This window comes from Aricia agestis, chromosome 1 (genome assembly GCF_905147365.1).
Source record: "Aricia agestis chromosome 1, ilAriAges1.1, whole genome shotgun sequence".
NCBI classification, from domain to species: domain Eukaryota; kingdom Metazoa; phylum Arthropoda; class Insecta; order Lepidoptera; family Lycaenidae; genus Aricia; species Aricia agestis.
Window position 1 is genome coordinate 20,218,038 of NC_056406.1, and position 19,411 is coordinate 20,237,448.

A 19,411-nucleotide genomic window follows, 5' to 3' on the forward strand; every position below is an offset into this window, starting at 1 on the left:
CGAATTAGTATTTTTAATTTTGTTTTTATCATTGAAATGAATTGTAAATAGAATAGAAATAGAAATATAAATACGGTCCTGATTTCCCGATACCTAATAAGTAATAACTGTGATTGAATGTAGCCTGTGGGTAATTATAAGTTAAACATTAATTATATTATATTAATACATCCTACAAAATAATATTACCTACCTACTGTCCCTTTCCCCAGTTAAAATTTGTGCACGTTTAAAAAATTGTGGTTTTTTAATGTCTTATTATTATGATTTCCTTATATTAACAACCTGCAGGCTGCAACAGTAATTTTAGTTTTGTTTTATAGTCTTTGATAATTTTATATAATTTTTAAGTTTTTATGTCTGTACGGTGCTCATTGGAAGTCAGCGTTGCAGATACGTTCGCAACATTGCTGAATGGGAAGTGGGAACCAATTTGGTATTACGATAATATTGATAATTACATTAATGCTAATATTTTTGTAAGATTTTATACCAAATTTTATTTTCTTTCTCTCTAATCTTGTTTGCACACTTAAATTATGTGCGGACAATTAAGTATAATAATCTTATATTTTTATATTATATCAAACTGCTTATTAATAACTTTTAATAATATTCTGTTTAGTAGTTTTTGCGATTATGGGGAGCATAAAAACGGACAGAAGAATTTCATTAATTTAGAAAAAAAGATATATTATTTTTGGAATGGGTCAGTATGAATTTGCGCCATCTGTCGGCAATTTTTAGAACTTTTTCATTCACTGGTTAGCTACTTTGTACATGTTGATGAGGTTAAAATATAAACTATCCTTATAAAACATTTCATAATTTTTCAATAGATAGCATTACAAAAATAGGCAAAGTTTTTGCTTTTTATAGACATCGAAGTCTTAGAAATAGGGTCCCGTTTTTACCCTTTGGGTATCTACGCAACCCTAAAAGTTCAGAGTTACTTAAATAATTACTTCTCTAATACATCTACAATCATTCAATTAATAATTAATTGAATCAATTATTGATGTTATGGAATACTTAAATTCTATATTATACTTAAATATAAAATAATTCAATTAAGGAATTGTATAGTTTTCACTTTTCAATTTATTTAAAATATTCGTCCATGTTTAAAACAATATAATAATTACGGTACTTCACGACTCACGAGCATTATTTGTTTTATCGGAAATTATTTTAAAATAAAACATAATTTGTGTCACAAGCAACACTTATATTAATCATAATAATTGTACATTGAGCTAATCTATATCCAAAGTCCTGAATGATCCTTGATCGGCGAGGGCGGCTCCGGGCATGCTGCCTTGTCGTTTGCTCTCATCAGTTCCATAACGCATCTCCTCTTCTAGCCAAGCTCTGTGCTGGGTTACCTTCTGAGCCCAATATTCTGTCAAACAGAAAAAAATGAGGTAATTTAAATTTTTTTTGTAACTAACTTCAGAGAAATAAGCGTTGGCTGAGAATTCGGGATGTTTTCTATACGCGGCACATTTGGAAGCAATAGTAACAAGATATCCAGAGCATCTTATTGTGTTATCAAAAAATCTATTGACCTTTACTAGTACCCCAATTTAATACACCGTCCCCATATTTTAAAGCTTAGTTTCTAATTTAGTAAATACTGTTACCTAATATCTCTGGAATGCTCTTGCCTGTTCCGCCGTACTCGACAGGAACAATTTCTTTTGGCAAATGTTGTAGAAGCTCATCGCTTGTTTTGTGTATTTTTAACTGAAAAATTATGTATTATGAGTTATAAGCATTATAAGTAATTAACTGTGTATGTTTTTACATAGTAGAGAATACATTAATAATATACTTAGGTATGAAAACTGAAATGCTGTATGAAATGAAACGTGAACTCGACATACCCGATCTTTTGCTTTTTGATTCAGGAATCCCGATATAAGTTTGAACACAATTTCTATTCCAGATGGTACATTCAGGTGGTGGCTTCCTTTCAATCGTAGTGGCAAGGAATCCTGGAAAAAATATTTAAAATAAGATAAAACAAAATAAATAAGAATAAAACAAAATAAGATTACACAAACTTGTAATTAAACCCGTTGGAAGTTTAATTATTAGATAATAGGCGTCTGCCTAAACGGCAGTAGAGTTCAAGTTCAAATAACAGCAACAAAAATATAATGTGCGTCTGGATAGCAGTCTGAAAAACCATGAGACATACTTCATTAAAACTTTGTATGGTACGAGGGCCACACGGATTTTTTTTAGAACTGGCTACTTAAAGGCAATACAATTAAAATTAAACTTTGGAAAATGGAACTCCTTACGAATATCTAATACTGACTACTGAGTATATAATTTAACGATGAAGCCCAGTCTCGTGCCACTGTTTACAACTGGTTTAATGTGTTTAAACGTGGTCGCACTTATCGCACCGATGATGTGCGTGAGGTACGGCCTTCTTCTACGGCGACGACTGAAGTTAACATCAGTGTTGTGCGGCGCATGATAGAGACTGACAAAATATTGATCTATCAGCAGATCGGCAAGCTTAGGGATTGGTATGAGTCAAGTGCACAAAATCCTCCATGAACATTTGGCGGTCAGGAAGCTTTGTGCCCGTTAAATACCTCATATTTTGACCGAGGCTCAAAAACTCCCTCGTGCCTTGAAATGTATGAAAGATTTAACGGAGGTGATTCAAAATGTGTGTATGGCACATACACGCATCAATATTATCATGATTCTAGTATCACGCAATTCACAAGTGTACTGTGATACTGCGATTCAGCCTATTACACCATCTATATTATCACAAAAGCGTGATAATATTGCGATGCGTGTAATACCTGCCTTTGACATAGCTAGGGGAGACGAAAGCTGGATTTACTATTATGATCCTGAAACTAAAAGACAGTCAGCTCAGTGGATGTTTTTTTCCACGTTTGAAGAGAGTTTGAAGCGTGGGGAAAAAGATGGTGGCCTCGTTCTTCGGAAGGACAGATATTTACGCGACAATTGTTTTAGAGGATCGAAAAATTGTTACTGCAGAGTGGTACAGTAACAATTGTTTTGGGAAAAGTGCGTAGAAGCGCCCTCGCATTAAGATGGGGGATCCACGACAATGCTTCGTCGCACACCGCCAGGCAAACGATTCATTATTTGGCGACCTCAGACGTAGAACTATAAATGGGTCATCCGCCTAATAGCCTCGACTTCGCATCTTGCGATTTTTATTTATTCCGAAATATAAAAGAAAAACTTCGAGGAAAATGTTTTATGGATGCCGAGCAAGGTGTGGCTACGTTTCAGAAGGCCTTCGAAGAGATCCGTAAGGACGAGTGGGCAAATTGCTTTGCTCAGTGGTTCTATCGGATGCAGCGATGTATTGACGTGAATGGACACTATTTTTGAAAGATAAAATATAGGTAGAAACTTGCAAATTTAATCAGTTTTTGATTTTCTTAAAACTTTCGGTTTCACCCTCGTATCAATAAATATAATTTGAACATGAACGTGAATTTTTTTTATGAAAAGTGACAAACACAGGATATGGGCGAAACGCCCTGCATAGACGACTACAATAATAAATGTAATAAAAAAAAAGGTTTTGTCAATTCTCACGCTCTTGTCTATAAATGAGAACACGAGTAATGACGTACTTGGCTGACTGCCACCAGTTTCTTGAGTGTGGCGGGGTTGGCCTGCGTCAGGTGGTTCATGGTGCAGCCCTGGTAGTCCACCACGATCTTAGTCCCCAACACTGTCGCGTTATCGCATTCCATCACTAGAATCTGAAAGTATTAACAATACAATTTTTGCGACATTATTATAATATCGTTGTGGGTGCACTTGGTATTAATGTTTTGTATCGTCGTAGTTTATTTCAATTTAATTCATCCGGTTTAGGCGACCGTTTAGCACCATTCTTAGTACTCCTCTAAGGCCTTGTGTTTTAGGAGTCCTAGTTGCTTACATATTAAAACACCATGATCCAAACCGGATGTTCGAATTTGATAATATGACATTTAATAAGGGTAACTTGCCTCGTAAACTAGACCAGTGCAGTGTTCCGCAAACTTTTTGTGTTCAAGGTACATGTAGAAAAATGAAAAATTTCTAAAGTACACCACAAATTAATCATGGTACGGGGTTGCTCTAAGTTTCCATTCCTCAGTCGATCGTCCTGAGATGTTGTCTTTTTTTTTTGTTCTTATAAACTAGGAATTTACAATATGTCATTTTTTACTGGCTACGGACTACGGTATACCAGTGTGCTGCGGTACACCGTTTTCGGAACAGTAAACTAGACCATATTATTATTATAATATAACCATTTACGAAATATTTACTAAAATATGTAGCATTTACTTGTACTAAATAATACAAGATGCACATGACATCGGCCACGTTGTTCTTGTCCGGGTCGTAAAGGCCGGGCCTGATCATGATCACGGATGGGTGTAGAGAGCTCGCAGACTGCGGCAGAATCAGACATGTTCTGGAAACACAGAAAAAAAAATATACATGCGATCATATTTTCTGATTATTAGATATGATCTTAACAACACTAAATTCATGGATTATAACAATTTCGCCTTAACAACACTAAATAATTGGATCCACATACAATATTTTTTGCACAAACAAAATTTTGCTCTCGTATTTACCTACCAAAGAGAATACAATCACCATGTTACCTACTGCTAATAAAAAATATAACATGAATAATAATAATAAATTGACATTTCATTAGCTGAACATATTAAACTGACTAGAAGACGTTATTGTCACGCGTCTGATTAAGATCATAGAGGAATTAAATCTGGTCTCTGTTAAGATTAATTGACCAGTGGATCGACCTTTAAGAAAAACAGCAGAAATCTGTTGATACCAATCTACTGCATGGAAATTAAACCAGGAAGTCACAATTAATTGTAATCTTTTTTTGTAAAACTTTGTAACGAAACTCACCCAAGTTTCAGGAACTGTAGAAATTCAGGTCGAGTGGGTTTGAGTCTGAGCGTTATTTCCGGGGCCGTGGTACGTAGAGTGTAGAACAAATCCAACTTCACCTTCACACGCTCCAAACTGAATTTGCAGCCTCGGAGTATGGCAAGGAGCCATTGATCGTCTGAAAATGTTTAACATGGGAGTGACGCTGGGGTAAACTTAGCACTACTGAGATGATCTAACAGACTAAACTATAAACATGTGAAATAAAAGTGACAAAATTCAGCAACAATATTCAATGAAGTAAGTAAGGGGTCGAAGCCCGATATACAATGAGACGAATAGCCAATTTTTAAGCCGCAGTACCCAACGAATAGCAGTCGCTCTTGATAGATGATCCCTTTTTGACTCGTTTATAATATTTTTTACTAACCAAAATCAAAATCGCCTGACAGTCTTATAACTTATTTAATTAAGTGAGTACAGAAAGAAATAAAGGAATTAGTGAGTAATGACTAATGAATCATTCCGTATTTGAGCGGGAATACGAGTATTAAGTAATAGTTTATCATATTTGGCTGGACAACGAACAGGTAACTCCTTTAATATTTATAATGTAGAGTCTAGAGTTCGGACGGAGTTTGGCAGCCAAGTTCGAGCACATAATATTATAGTACTGGCAGTCAGTAGAGTCTAGAGTTCGGAAAGAGTTTTGCAGGCAAGTTCGAGCTCATAATATTATAGTACTGGCAGTCAGTAGAGTCTAGAGTTCGGACAGAGTTTTGCAGGCAAGTTCGAGCTCATAATATTATAGTACTGGCAGTCTGTAGAGTCTAGAGTTCGGACGGAGTTTGGCAGCCAAGTTCGAGCTCATAAAGAACTGGCAGTCAGTATAGTCTAGAGTTCGGACGGAGTTTAGCAGCCAAGTTCGATCTCATAAAGAACTGGCAGTCAGTAGAGTCTAGAGTTCGGCCGGAGTCTGGCAGCCAAGTTCGAGCTCATAAACAACTGGCAGTCAGTAGAGTCTAGAGCTTGAACGGAGTTTGGCAGCCAAGTTAGAACTGGAGCCAGTACCATATTATGGAACCGTTTGGCAATATGTACCTACTTTTGAACCCCTTATAATAAAAACTTTATAGAACTGGAGCCAGTGTAATATTATAGGAACCATTAGGCAATAGGTGTACCGTATACCCCTTATAATAAAAACTATTTTACATGATTATAGTTTACTTTATTATTGTAGGAAAACTAATTTGATCGAGCCGCGTAAACAGAGTAGTCTGTTTAATAGAAATTGAGAGAGTAGATTTACTTAACTAGTCATTAACTTCTGAACTGTATAAAATTGGTACATCTATAATACTTCATACCTGTCCTCGCTATCAAGTGAGGTTGTTTGGAGATCCATTCCTTTATGCTCTGCAGGTCGTTTGCAATTTGCTTCGGGTTTTCGTTGAGCTCATCTTTGGCTATTTTAGCCAACTCCGGCGACAGCGCTCGAACCATTGGAAATTCTGAAAATGCATTCAGAAATTTTGAAAATGAAATAATAAAAAATTTATAACAATATTAATTTCTGTGTGCACAGAAGCTTGGTATAATACTATAAACTTAAATGGAGCTACAATATAAAAAGAAACATTAACAAATCACAGGTTTCATGACCATGAGTTTCTGTAAAAATACTTCTTCTTCGAGGTAATCCATACTAATATTATAAATGCGAAAGTGTGTCTGTCTGTCTGTCTGTTACCTCTTCACGATCAAACCGCTGAACTGATTTTGCTGAAATTTGGCATGGAGATACTTTGGGTCCCGGGAAAGGACATAGGATACTTTTTTCCCGGAAAAATGAACGGTTTCCGCGCGATAAACGAATTTTTGCCGAACGGAGTTGCGGGCGTTATCTAATTTACAATAATAAAAACTACTATCTCACAACTTCACAAGTCGTGTTTATGTATTCTTTAAATTAACAACACACATCGTGCACAATTCTAGACACTGTTTTCTAGACACTGTTTATACATGATAAAATGCATTTTCATTAGGAATTGGTCAAACTTTATTCAATGTTTATTACGATACGACACGGAATCACTTTAAAACACTTACCGGCGTACTTACTCAATTTAATGAAGAGTTTGACTGATAATGTAGAGGGCTTATGTCAAAATTTTGAATTAATTACATTTAAGTTATTAATGTTCCACTCTGAGTGCGTTTTGCTTCTTAAAGATATAGAAAATAACTGTCTGTGTCTCGCATAAAATATATTATCATTACTTAACACCTGCATGTATTAATATAGACATCCTACCTCAATAATAAATCCAACAAACAATCACTCACCTACGAATGACGCGTTTTTGTTTAACACTTTGCAACTTTTGTGTGCTGAAAACAATTATCTGTGGTTTATCGCTTTAATAGCATTTGTATTATCTTATAATAAACACTTTGGCCACTAAACCGTCGGAGCTGAGCCACACTATCGACTGACTTATCAGCCCGCTATCACCTTTATCTCTAATGAATTTCACAAAGCAAACCACATCGTACGGCGCACTCCGTGTAGCACTGAACACCGTCTGAAACTAACTCCTAGCAACACGACTGCCGCCTCTGAAATATTGTACACAATAGAACTGATAAACTCCAGTCATATTCATGTATTCGTAGGATGTGAAGGTCGTTTTGTCTCATGAAAAAACTTAAGAAAACTACTATATTCCGTATTTAATGTTGTATTTCCATTAACGTTGATTCAAACCAAAATAATGGAAATGGAAATGAAACAAAGCAATGTAACGAAAATAATAAAACTGTGTATTTAATATTTATTGTTAAAATTATAATTATTACCGTATTGTTAACTACATTTTTGTTAATTTACATATTACATTGTTATTATGTCACAACTACATTCAATGAACTCAACGTCTCATTTTAAATGTGCCACTTTTGAAAAAATTGTTTTTAATTCCCTTATTCTTTTGCCAATATTATTAATTGGTCCTTTTTTAACCAAAATTGTACCTTATTTTCTAAATTGGTAATCGTAGTTTTTCCACGAACTCTCCTTATTTACAGCTTATTCGGGTACTTAATTATAATTATATTTGCTATATTATTCAGTTTAATGTAAAATAATATAATATACCTACAAAGAAGGAAAACGATGAGTGTGAATAAACTGTGATCGTGCGCGTCGGTTTATTATTTTGGCGATAAAAATTAATCGATTTCACCGGGCAAACACCGCTCGCGCTACAATAAAAGTCTGTGCCTAATGTAGATGTAGACTATGTCGTCATCACCATGTTCAACAATAGTAACCTTGTACTACAGTTATACCTATATTTTTGTGTTGCATATTTTAAAACTATAAAATATACAGTATACACTTCGACACGGTTTGAGCAGTAAGTAAGCTTACTCTTAAATGGATACCCTCCAGCTAGTGACAACAAAGGTGTCGATCTCAGTTTAGTTGCGGGTCCATGTTGGAAGCGTCATGCGAATAACAGGAGATATATCTTGACGTTCGTTGAGAGAGGACTATGCCCAGCATTGGACGAGTATGAGCTCCCACACAATAAAACAGCGAATTCGCATCGCATCGCAAATATCTGCGACAAAATTCATTCATTCAGCCATTAAAAAAATACATTGCGATGCGATGTGAATTCGCCGTTACGTCTTCCCAGACGTAACGCCCTATGGGCTAATAATGGCCTATGACTATGTATATCTATAAATTTTTAAGCAGTTACAGATTATTTATTTATTTCATCATCACACACTTAAACTATCATTACAGGGTTTACCTAATGCGATAGTAGTGTACATAAAATTGTATTACAAATATAGTTAAAAAATTAAAATAATGAGTTCATCAGTATCCACAACTAAAACGATAAAATTAATAACAATAAATTGTAAAACCATTACCAGTATATATAATATCTAATCCATCAATAATTAATAAAGGTAAAAAATTATAAATAAAATCTATCCTTGGTAAATAAATTTTAATAAATTAATACAAACCAAACTATTATTACTTTTGTATATAATCACTTATCTTCCCATAACAAATGACAAACAGGCAATTAAGTGTACATTCACTGAGAGTGCAATGGAACAGATCCACCCGCTGTGCCACTTCGTTAAGAGTACGTAGTGCACGAACAAACGGGGAGTATTTGAGCAAGTTAGTCCTGCAGCATGGCACGTGCAGCGGCGGCGGCGCCACACGTACTGGTCGGGCACGCTGAGCGACACTTCCCCCAGCACGGCGGCGTCACTCGTCCGGCCCCGCAGCACGCCGAACACGTACCGTGCCGTATTATGTCACGGAGTACATTTAATGTTCCTGACGTTTCGTCTACTTTCCGGCGGCCTTGGTCATGGATGAGTGATAAAATCAGTAAGTTTTCTTTTTATTGGTCTTGTGTTGGTTTTATTATGGGTAGGTATAGTACCTATAAGTACCATAAGGCTGCGTTTCCACCGAAGCGGAGCGGAGCTTAGCGGTGCCCAAATTGCACAATCGTGCTATTCCAGCGGAATGACAGCGAAGATTTCGAGCATGGTGATTGATCAATTCGGCACCGCTAAGCTGCGCTCCGCTTCAGTGGAAACGCAGCCTAAAGGACGCTTTACGTCCTTTATGGTACTTAAAGGCTCTCTACTATATCCTAATATAGGTAGAGTCTTTACGTCCTCCAGTGTCTTATAGTCATTGTCGATTATTGTTATAATATCACACGCTGCACATTTTTTACATACAATTTTATTTTATGAATTAATCGAAGTCTTGTATTTTGCTCTTCTGTTCCATTTCTCGAAGAGACTCGTCTGTGGCGTACTGCAAGTCTTCTTCAAAGAAATCCCTGTAGTCATCAAACTTATGTTTCCAATAGTCTGAAACAGTGGTTATGAATTATGATAATTTTAGATAATAGAAAATATTACGCAAAGGTCGGAGCAGAGGGCGCTACTAACACATACAGTTAATAATCCGTTAGTGTAAGTACTCACATACTGTTTTGCTCGATCGAGCAATCACGTAGAGTAAAAACCACGGTTCGGGCTTTCGTCCACACATTCAGCATTGCTCGATAGTTTTACTCCAGTTCGAAGGAAATTAGCTACGAATAATAAAAACTAGTGTCAAAAAATTTGTCAAGCAGGCTCGATTCGAGCCTTCAAACTTACTCGATGCGAGCCTTCGAGCTGTGAATTTTGCGGTCCACGGTAGTTTTTGCTCGATTTTGAGTAAAACTATCGAGCAAAACCGTATGTGAGTACTTAGCATTATCCAACTAATTTCAAATTAGCGACGTTGCACATATTGTCATATCAGAATATTGACAGAAACGTTGTCAAACGTCGAACATAATTCCTGTGTGTGCTCCACAGATCCAATTCCTTTTAGCCCTTTTTAGGGTTCCATACCCAAAGGGTGAAAACGGGACCCTATTCATGAGACTTCGATGTCTGTCTGTCCGTCTGTTTGTCTCCAGGACTCTAGCTCTAGCTGAAAAATTCAGAACTCTAGCTATAGCGGTCCTTGAGATCTGTATCTCAAGAACCGCTATAGCTAGAGTTCTGAAATTTTCATACATTGTGTATATCTGTTGCCGCTATAACATTGTACAAGTACTAAAAACAAAATAAAATTAATATTTTCAAGAGAGCTCCGATACAACAAACGTGATTTTTTTAGCCTTTTTTGCTCGATATCAATAATGGCAACAGGTAGGCACTTGATATGTTCACAAAGGTCTTAATTATAAATGTCTACTTTAATATTTAACATAATATTAAAATTAAATAAAAAATTAAGGGGGCTACCATACAAAACCACCATTTTTCGCCTATTTTTCCTCTATAACGGTACGGAACCCTTCGTATGCGAGTCCGACTCGCACTTGGCCAATTATTTTAATTTAGCGAGTTTAAACGTTATGACAAAAAGGCAGAAAGTTTAAAGTTTAAAAAAAAACTCAGAATTTTACATTTTTAATTGTATTTTAAATATATTACTAGCAATTTGACCGAGCTTTGCTCGGTAGTCGGTACCTATTCGATAAAACACGAATAAAATTACATTTTTTTAAAATGATTCCTAGTTAAATCGATTTATCGCCCCCGAAACCCCCTATTTATTTAATTTCATGAAAATCGTTGGAGCCGATTCCGAGATTCCAATTATACATAAACAAGAATTGCTCGTTTAAAGATATAAGATAATATGTACACAATATAATTATTTTACCTATGTTCTCTTGTAACGTCGAGCCCGTTCCTCCCAGCTCTGCCGGTAGTATCTCTTTTGGGAGGTGTTTGTACAAAGACTCCATGTTACTGTGCACCATAATCTGAAAAGTTAGGGAAGTTTGTTTTTTTTTATATTGTAATGGTTTCAGAAAAAAAAAATATGATTATGATTTTTATGATTTAGCCTTGTCTGGTTGTGCTTCGTTAGTAATTTGTTTCTGTGTCATTTTTGAAACGGAGTGGAAGAAGAGCGTATAAACACTGGATACTACTGGAGACTTGGGTGAATGAAGTGGGTTGAAATATGAAAATGTTCGTTTTTTTGCATCAACGGAGGCTTTTTTTAACCACAAAATTATTAGAAATTAAAAAAACGTGGCTTGATGTCGAAGTAGGAAAATTGCAAGGTTTACTATTTTGATCTATTTCCTCCAGATTGTACGTATGCTTAAGATTTTATCGTAAGCATAATCGTAATACGATTAAGATCATTCACTACTCCGTTCGAATAAAATCATTTCATTCATACTTTGACGTTATACATCTACTGACTGTCAATCAATCCAACGCCTTAACCTGAAGGCTGAAACCAGGCTGACACCCACATTTTGAAAAATCTCAATTCTCACGTGAGATGGGGGATGGGGGAGGGGGTTGAATAAATTCTCGCGAAATCTCACCAGGGATGGAGGGAGGGTCAAAAAATTTGAAAAACTCCTCAGGTTATTTGTGGATGTCCCCTTAAATCATAAGAGAGTACGAGTATTCATAATTTCATACGACGTTCTTTATTGAATGTTAGTTTATTCACTCACGTCTTCAATCATGATTAATAATAAATACAGTATACTTACTCGTTTATTTATTTTATTGCTCAAAAATCTTTTAGCAATGTTCATGATTGCTTCAAACAAGTAGAAGGAACCGATTATATGGGTATCTTTGATTCTAATCGGCATGGCTTCCTATAAAGAAAATCGTTTTCAATAAAATATTCTAACAAAAATGTTAAAAATGATAATCGAATGCACAACAAAGAAATTGTTGTGCATTTATTTCGATATATATTGATTATATCAATAAGAATTTATATACTACTCCATAATACAAAGAGTTTATGTAGCTGGCTTGATTTTATGCATTGGCACGAACGTACGGTTTGGCCGTGTTCAAACCATAAAGTTAATATACCTAGCGGAATAGAGAAACAAAGGCCTGAGCAAGCGAGATGTCACTATCAGTAACACTGCGTGGTAAAAAGAGACGTGTGATACATGACAGCAGCACTCTTTTTTTTTGACGTCCATTCGGCACGTGCCGCACGTTGACAAATTAATCTCATAGAATTCATGTTCAATCATGCTTGTGTAAGTGTATACGTACACATATTTTTCACACAGATGAAAACCAATTTCGGTTTCGTTTGACAGCTCGAGATTGTTGCTCTATTCCGCTAGGTATATTATCTTTATGGTTCAAATCAAACTGACTGTCACTTGTCAGCCGCCGTGTGAGCAAACGTTACGCAGTTTATTGTATTTCCATACATATTCACTTTTTCGTTCACACCTAACCGACAATACGCTATTACGCTAGGCGTAGGCGCGGACATTCGATACCGTTTATTTTCACGTTCACACTGGGGCTCACAGTGAGCGCTCACACTCGGCGGCTGACAGTCAGTTTGGTTTGAACACGGCCTTAGGGCCTGTTTTTACCACTTCCAGATAAAGTGCTGGGTAGGCCATCCACAACATATTTGACCGATTCTCCATACTTTATCTGTCAAGTTAAGTTGTGGATAGACTATCCGGCACGTATCAGGAAGTGGTGAATCAGGCCCTTAGACTGCTAAAGGGAAAAAGTAACTATTTTTGATGATACCTGATAAGCTCTCAGAAGACATCTCAATGTCTTAAAAGTGATTTGAAGGTAGTGACTTAGGTGCGTGTTCCTCACGTCTATGATAGTCGTCAAGCCGGCCACCGATAAATTGTCGTCCTCCATGAAGCAAACCTGAAAATGTAGAGTCGACATTATGAATAAGTACTTAGTTCTTCATTGTACTACTTACAGCTTTAATAACCTACAGAAGCTATGACTGTGTGAGTTATTACTTATATGCAAAGACCTCTGACATCCATTATACAAGTACGCTGGACTAATGATACCCTTTGAAATGACAGCTAGTTTTTGTGCCTATTTGAAGCGGAATCAGCTCCCCAAATATTCGGGAAGTGACCTAAATTTGACGTAAAAATGATGTTTGAAAGTCGCCATATTGGCGCTGATAGCAGTAGTGGGAGTACTTGGAACTAATACTAGTTTCTACCATGGAGGTATACTATTATCTGTCGTTTCTACAACCAATAGCGATTGCGCGGCCATTTGCAAGTCACGTCAGATTTAGTTCTCTTCCCGAATATTGGGGGAGCTGATTCCGCTTGAAATAGGCACAAAATATATCTGGGTATCACCAGTCCAGCGTACTTGTATAATGGAGGTCAGTGGAAAAGACAGAAGAATACCATAAAAAATATATGTAGATAATTACTAATTATAATAATACTGTATAATAAACATAGGTCATTACTAATTATAATAATACTGTTTAAATGATCGGAAACAGATCCAGCTCGCGAGTTTTCGACCCTATTTATTTGTAGTTTAAAAGTGGCTGATTTGTCTTCGACTATACAAAATTTTTTACCAAAGTAATTAGTTGAGATCGGTTTAATTTACCGCTGTCCGCTTGGAAATAATGTATACCTAACCATCCTCAAACCTGCCTGGTCATTGCATTTTATTTAATAGAACTAAAGCATTTAAATGTTCCCAGTAAACTGTTAGTAGATATTATTAACATTTAGTTAAACCATCGAAATTATATAATATAAAGAAACGTTACTGTGTCAAGAGTGGTTTTGCGAGGGGCTACTGCAGAAGCCTTTAACCATAATATGTGGCAACTGACAAGTGACAACTGTTCTCATTAGTAAAAGTAATTGAAACCAAAACGGTTTCGTCACGTATGTATTTCGATTTGAAACATTTGTTATTAGATAAGATTTAAGAATATGTTTATTTTGAGAATCACACAACACAATATTATGAGACAATCTAAAATACATAAAGATAATAATAAAAACAATATAAGTATATGTATTACAATATTATATTGTGTGATGCCAAAACTGGACCCAGATCAGCATTAGCAGCAATTACGAGTTTGCTGCACTGATATTCTGCTGGGACCAAAGGTTTGACATCACAACAAAATTTCTATAATTCTACACATGAATTAAAATAACAAAAATAAATAAAACTACAAAAAAAACAGTAATAAGTGGGCATCTAAACTTTGCCTAAAGTGGCCCATTCTATCCTGCATTGTAGTCCGTATTATATAGTACCTGTAACTGAAAATTAGCAGCTGTCATAATGTCATAGATGTGCCACTCCTTCGAGTTGTAACTGCCGAGGCGAAGGAGATAGGGTCTCGGTGCGGCCGGCTCCTTTAATTTTTGCAGTATTATTGCAGACCTTAAACAGTAGGTAGAGCCAAAATATTAGTCATTGTAGAACACAAAACAAAAAACTGTAAAAAACTGTGTAGTCCTATGTAGGTACTTTATTATTATAATATGTATATTATTATGTAAGTAATATTATGCTAAGTACTCACATACTGTTTTGCTCGATAGTTTTACTCGAAATCGAGCAAATACCACCGTGTGGACCGCAAAACTCACAGCTCGAAGGCTCGCTTCGAGCCAGTTTGAAGGCTCGAATCGAGCCGGCTTGACAATTTTTTTGCCACTAGTTTTTATTATTCATAGCTAATTTGCTTCGAACAGGAGTAAAACTATCGAGCAATGCTGAATGTGTGTACGAAAGCCCGAGCCATGGTTTTTACCACGGAGCTCATACGAAGAGGAGCTGGTCTAAGCAACTGTGCACTGTGATTTTCAACTAGGTCCTGACGTCATCATTGTGGGCGGGGCTTAAGTCAGTACACTTTCAGCGTTTGTCAGGTGCACACGTAACGAGATTCCCAATAAATTGGTGTTTTCTACGTTTTTAACAACGAAAGGATGAAGTATAGTGTTTTACAATGTCAAAGTTACTCAGACAGACGTTCTGATAATATAAATAACATCACATTGCATCTGTAAATAATTTTAAATGTAATTTAAATATAAAAGTTCTAGAACATTTCAGATTTCAGCGTTAATTATACTACTTGACACTAGATGGCCAAACCTTTGAAAGATAATACAGACGTAAATGCGTATAATTTTGCGTTAGTTTATTGGAATAATCATACTTGAATACTGGTAACTGTTATACACTTAGTCTTAAACACATTTAATAGCTAAAACCGTAGTTATATAGCTTTTATTATTATACTACTTATAAACCGCCATCTGTCGTCATCTATGATAACTATTTGAAACGTAACAAATATCCAGGGCTGTATTCAGAATTATTACTTTATTAACCGATTCAGTGCGGATGACACGGTAGCCGTGTCATACATGTTTTTAACGTGTGGCGTATGACACGTGAGCAGTGTCATTTAAAAAAACGATTGTATCTCCCTCAAATTACACTTTTGAAGGTTCTTCTCTGAACAAAATCGTCTTAATTTTCCACGTGAAACAAGCCTATAGGCTTCGCCTCATAATATTCTGTGAATTAAAAAAAGGTAGGGGCCGTCAACCTTTTTTAAAGGTGCATTAATTGCGGATTACACGGCAGCCGCGTCTTATGGGTTTTAAACGTGTGGCACGTGAGCCGTGTCATTTGGAAATCGATTGTATCTCCCTTAAATTACACTTTAGAAGGTTTTACTCCGAACAAAACCGTCTTAATTTAAACGTAATGCCTTGACATCAAAGTATTACTAATCCACTAACGATTTTTGTTTTAATCTAAGTTGTTTCTTTCGAAAATATTTTTAACTAGCTGTTACCGCAAACTTCCTTATCCATAGGAATAAAACGTTTCCCTGCGGTTAAAAGTGGTATTGTACCTATGAGCTTTATTACTGGAACTCTCCTCCTTTTTGGAAGTCGGTTAAAAAACTTAACAACGAACTTGTTTAAATTTATCTACGAACGTATAATAATTTACATCGGAAACCCCGATTATATTTAGTATACTCATTTTTCTATCTTTGAAACCTACATAAGGTTTGCAATATCTGAATAAAAAAATTGCTTACCTGCCATTTTCAGGTTAACACTTAGTAAAACTACTTGAAGTCAACTCAAAACAACGTAGCCTTCCGTTAACATCAATGGTTTGGGCTCAACTAAACAATTAACCTTTTTGAACGTGGCGGGTGACACGGTAGCCGTGTCATCTACTTCTATGGCGTATGACACGGATAACCTGTCACGAGAAAATTGTGTACCGCCACGACTGGAAGTCTTCAAAAATGTGCGCCGCATTGAATCGGTTAAGTATCGCAATGACAGTTTTGTTTGCTAATGTTGACGCGCGCTGACATTTGGCCAGCCGTAGGTTTGATTAAAAAAATTTTCATGAAATTTTTGAAAAAGAGTACTTACCTATTACCTAGTACCCACCCCATTCCCTTTCCTACCCTATTACCTCTTAAAAGGCCAGCAACGCACCTGCAGCTCTTTTGATGTTGCGAGTGTCCTTGGGCTACGAAAGTTGCTTACCACCAGGTGACCCGTTTACTCGTTTGTCTTCTTATTTTACATTAAAATTCGGTCAAAATTCTAACCCTAATTTTCATGATTGACCTTATTATAATCAATATACATTTTTAAAGTTCTGAGTACGTCCCATAATATTTAAGAATTTTGACATCTAGTGTAAGATAGCTAAACTACGTAGTAACATCAACATCGACCTAAGCTAGTAGTTTTGCTTTTACACGATAGGTGAAATATAGAAAAGTGGGCAGAGCTTGACATCCCCTCACCCCGCAAATTATCACGCGTTGTTTCTTAAGGAAATTTGATTACCTACCACACCTCCTCTCTGTATTAGCTCCGTGGTTTTTACTTTACATGATTGCTCGATCGAGCAAAACCGTATGTGAGTACGACACGACAATAAAGAAAATGTCTAAGGGGAATGAATAAAAATCTCATCGCTCTTTCGTTAAATGCTTTACTCATTTTAGTCACTAAAATATTATGATGTGTTTTTATTAACGCGTATATTGGCTTTTTTCCTGAAGCTCTATAATCTTAAGCATTGGCTTATTGTCAACTTCACCCAACTTATAGGCGCTCTACGTGAATATATTTTGTTATTTAAACAGCTGTTTTTCTTTCTAACTAGATAACTCGAACGACCTAAATACAATGAACTTGTATTCATTAAATGAGATAAGTATATACTGTATATTTTATTGTATTGCTATGCTCACTTGTTTCTGCGTCTGTTATTTAAGAGTTAAGATATTCAGTTTTCACATACTTAATATTATTATTACTGAGACCTTGTATGTTCATACAAAGACAAAGTTAACAAAGATAGAGATCAAAGATTATGACACTTAGGAGATTACAATAAAATTTTCTCTAATTAACTGGACATTCTAGAACATGAATAAAGATATTAATCAACAGAAGGAATAAGTCGACTAAACAATTTTTTTTAATTTTACATTCTTTGTGCTTATGTCTGAGAATTGGCCAACATCTATTTTTTCATGCATGAAATATCGAATTATGGCAAAACAAGGTATGCCGGTTAAGTTAAAAAAAGTATTAAAAAAATAATTGTATTAGTTACCCTAAATCTAATGCTTGTTTCAGTTTAGGATCGTTATGCTTCATGGTGTATATTTCTGGGTTCGTGCTTCGCACAGAATAATAGAGGTCTATCTTCTTTTTAGCTTGGTCAACTTTGAATTTGCATCCTCGTAGAAATGCAGTAAGCCATTGGTCATCTGAAAAAAGGCACAGTAATGGCCCTATAGTTACTTTCGAAGTCATAATAACATGAAAAAACAATGAAAACCTACGTGTGCATGTCGTTGTCAAAGTCGGGTCTGTCATACAATTTTCGCTGCCCTAGCTTAGTTTTTATGACAGTAACTAGAGCCATATTATGTAGTCAAATTAATCAGAGTTTTTGTTCTATACTGATTATGTTTCGATATAATCATGGTCATTATCCTCTCGTGTGTGGAGCGTCCCATTACAGGACTTTAGTAACTTTGTTGATACTGTGGAGGGTCCTGTCACAGGACTCGACACAGCTGCGATCACCTTGTTTGGTTTTGAGCATATTTTGGCGTGTATAACTCTAACTCTTTCGCACACATTAAAAATGTATTAGAATGAACTGCTTCTCCCTCTAAATTTAAAGAAAACAAAATAAAGTGTTGTCTATTGAATAATTAACACCCAGAATTTCGGCGTTTAAATCTTATAAGGTGTGAAAAAATATTCTATTATTTACCTGTTCTGGCACGGAGATGAGGTTGTGTCGCGATCCAGTCCTTGATTTCTTGGAGTTTGGCCTGGAGCAGATCCGGGGTCTCACCAAAATCTTTCCGAGCCCTTTCCGCAAGGGCCGGAATAAGTGGCCTCACCGCCATTATTTCACAAAGCGGGACAAAAAGTCTACTCAAAATATTCCCGGATTTAAATATTATTGCTCACTTATAAATACAAGGTGTAACAAAACTAAGTGATAATACTTCAGGGAATGTATGTAAATCCCTTATATAGAGTTCACTGTGAAAGTAGGAGCGCTGAAAGACCAAATTTTTTTTTCTCACTTTTGTATGGGAAAACTCGTAACGTTGCTGCCCATACAAAAATGAAAAAAATTTGGTCTTTTAGCGCTGCTACTTTCACAGTGAACTCTCCACAAGGAACACGTACACACTCTCAAGTATTATCACTTAGTTTTGTTACACCCTGTATTAAAAGTTGGGTAACAAAAATACAATATAAAATAATTTCTATCACTGCGTATTGACAGTGTCGCTACCTAAATGCAAATAAACAAGCCGTGATAATCACTTTACGAGTATGCAGTAAACAAGGTTTAGACTAATGAGTAATGACACGATAATTAGTAAGCCGTTCACATGTGTAAATTGCGATTTATCAGCTCATAATAAACACGTTTAATATTGACAGTTAATTGGTCAATATATTATGACCTAAACAGATTTTGTAAAAAA

General features: G+C 35.9%; 2 protein-coding genes across 3 annotated transcripts; both read right to left on the reverse strand.

Annotated features, from left to right (window-relative positions):
* Positions 1-1,207: 1,207 nt before the first annotated feature.
* LOC121733615 (alpha-tocopherol transfer protein-like) lies at positions 1,208-7,564 on the reverse strand. Of its 2 annotated transcripts, none has more exons than XM_042123929.1 (8): positions 7,292-7,564; positions 6,309-6,455; positions 4,957-5,116; positions 4,354-4,483; positions 3,645-3,776; positions 1,887-1,997; positions 1,644-1,746; positions 1,208-1,402 (listed from the first exon to the last, which is right to left on the reverse strand). In XM_042123929.1, exons 2-8 carry the CDS (start codon positions 6,442-6,444, stop codon positions 1,257-1,259), a joined length of 918 nt encoding a protein of 305 aa, XP_041979863.1. In that variant the 5' UTR covers positions 6,445-6,455; positions 7,292-7,564; the 3' UTR covers positions 1,208-1,256. The 2 variants fall into 2 exon arrangements, with proteins under 2 accessions (XP_041979863.1, XP_041979853.1); XM_042123919.1 differs by having other exon boundaries at positions 6,309-6,452; positions 7,291-7,564.
* A 186-nt stretch (positions 7,565-7,750) lies between these two features.
* LOC121733626 (clavesin-1-like) lies at positions 7,751-19,245 on the reverse strand. The gene is made up of 9 exons (XM_042123942.1): positions 19,216-19,245; positions 18,679-18,842; positions 18,007-18,163; positions 14,640-14,769; positions 13,111-13,242; positions 12,081-12,191; positions 11,225-11,327; positions 9,720-9,867; positions 7,751-7,763 (listed from the first exon to the last, which is right to left on the reverse strand). Exons 2-8 carry the CDS (start codon positions 18,815-18,817, stop codon positions 9,749-9,751), a joined length of 891 nt encoding a protein of 296 aa, XP_041979876.1. The 5' UTR covers positions 18,818-18,842; positions 19,216-19,245; the 3' UTR covers positions 7,751-7,763; positions 9,720-9,748.
* Between the last annotated feature and the right edge of the window lie 166 nt (positions 19,246-19,411).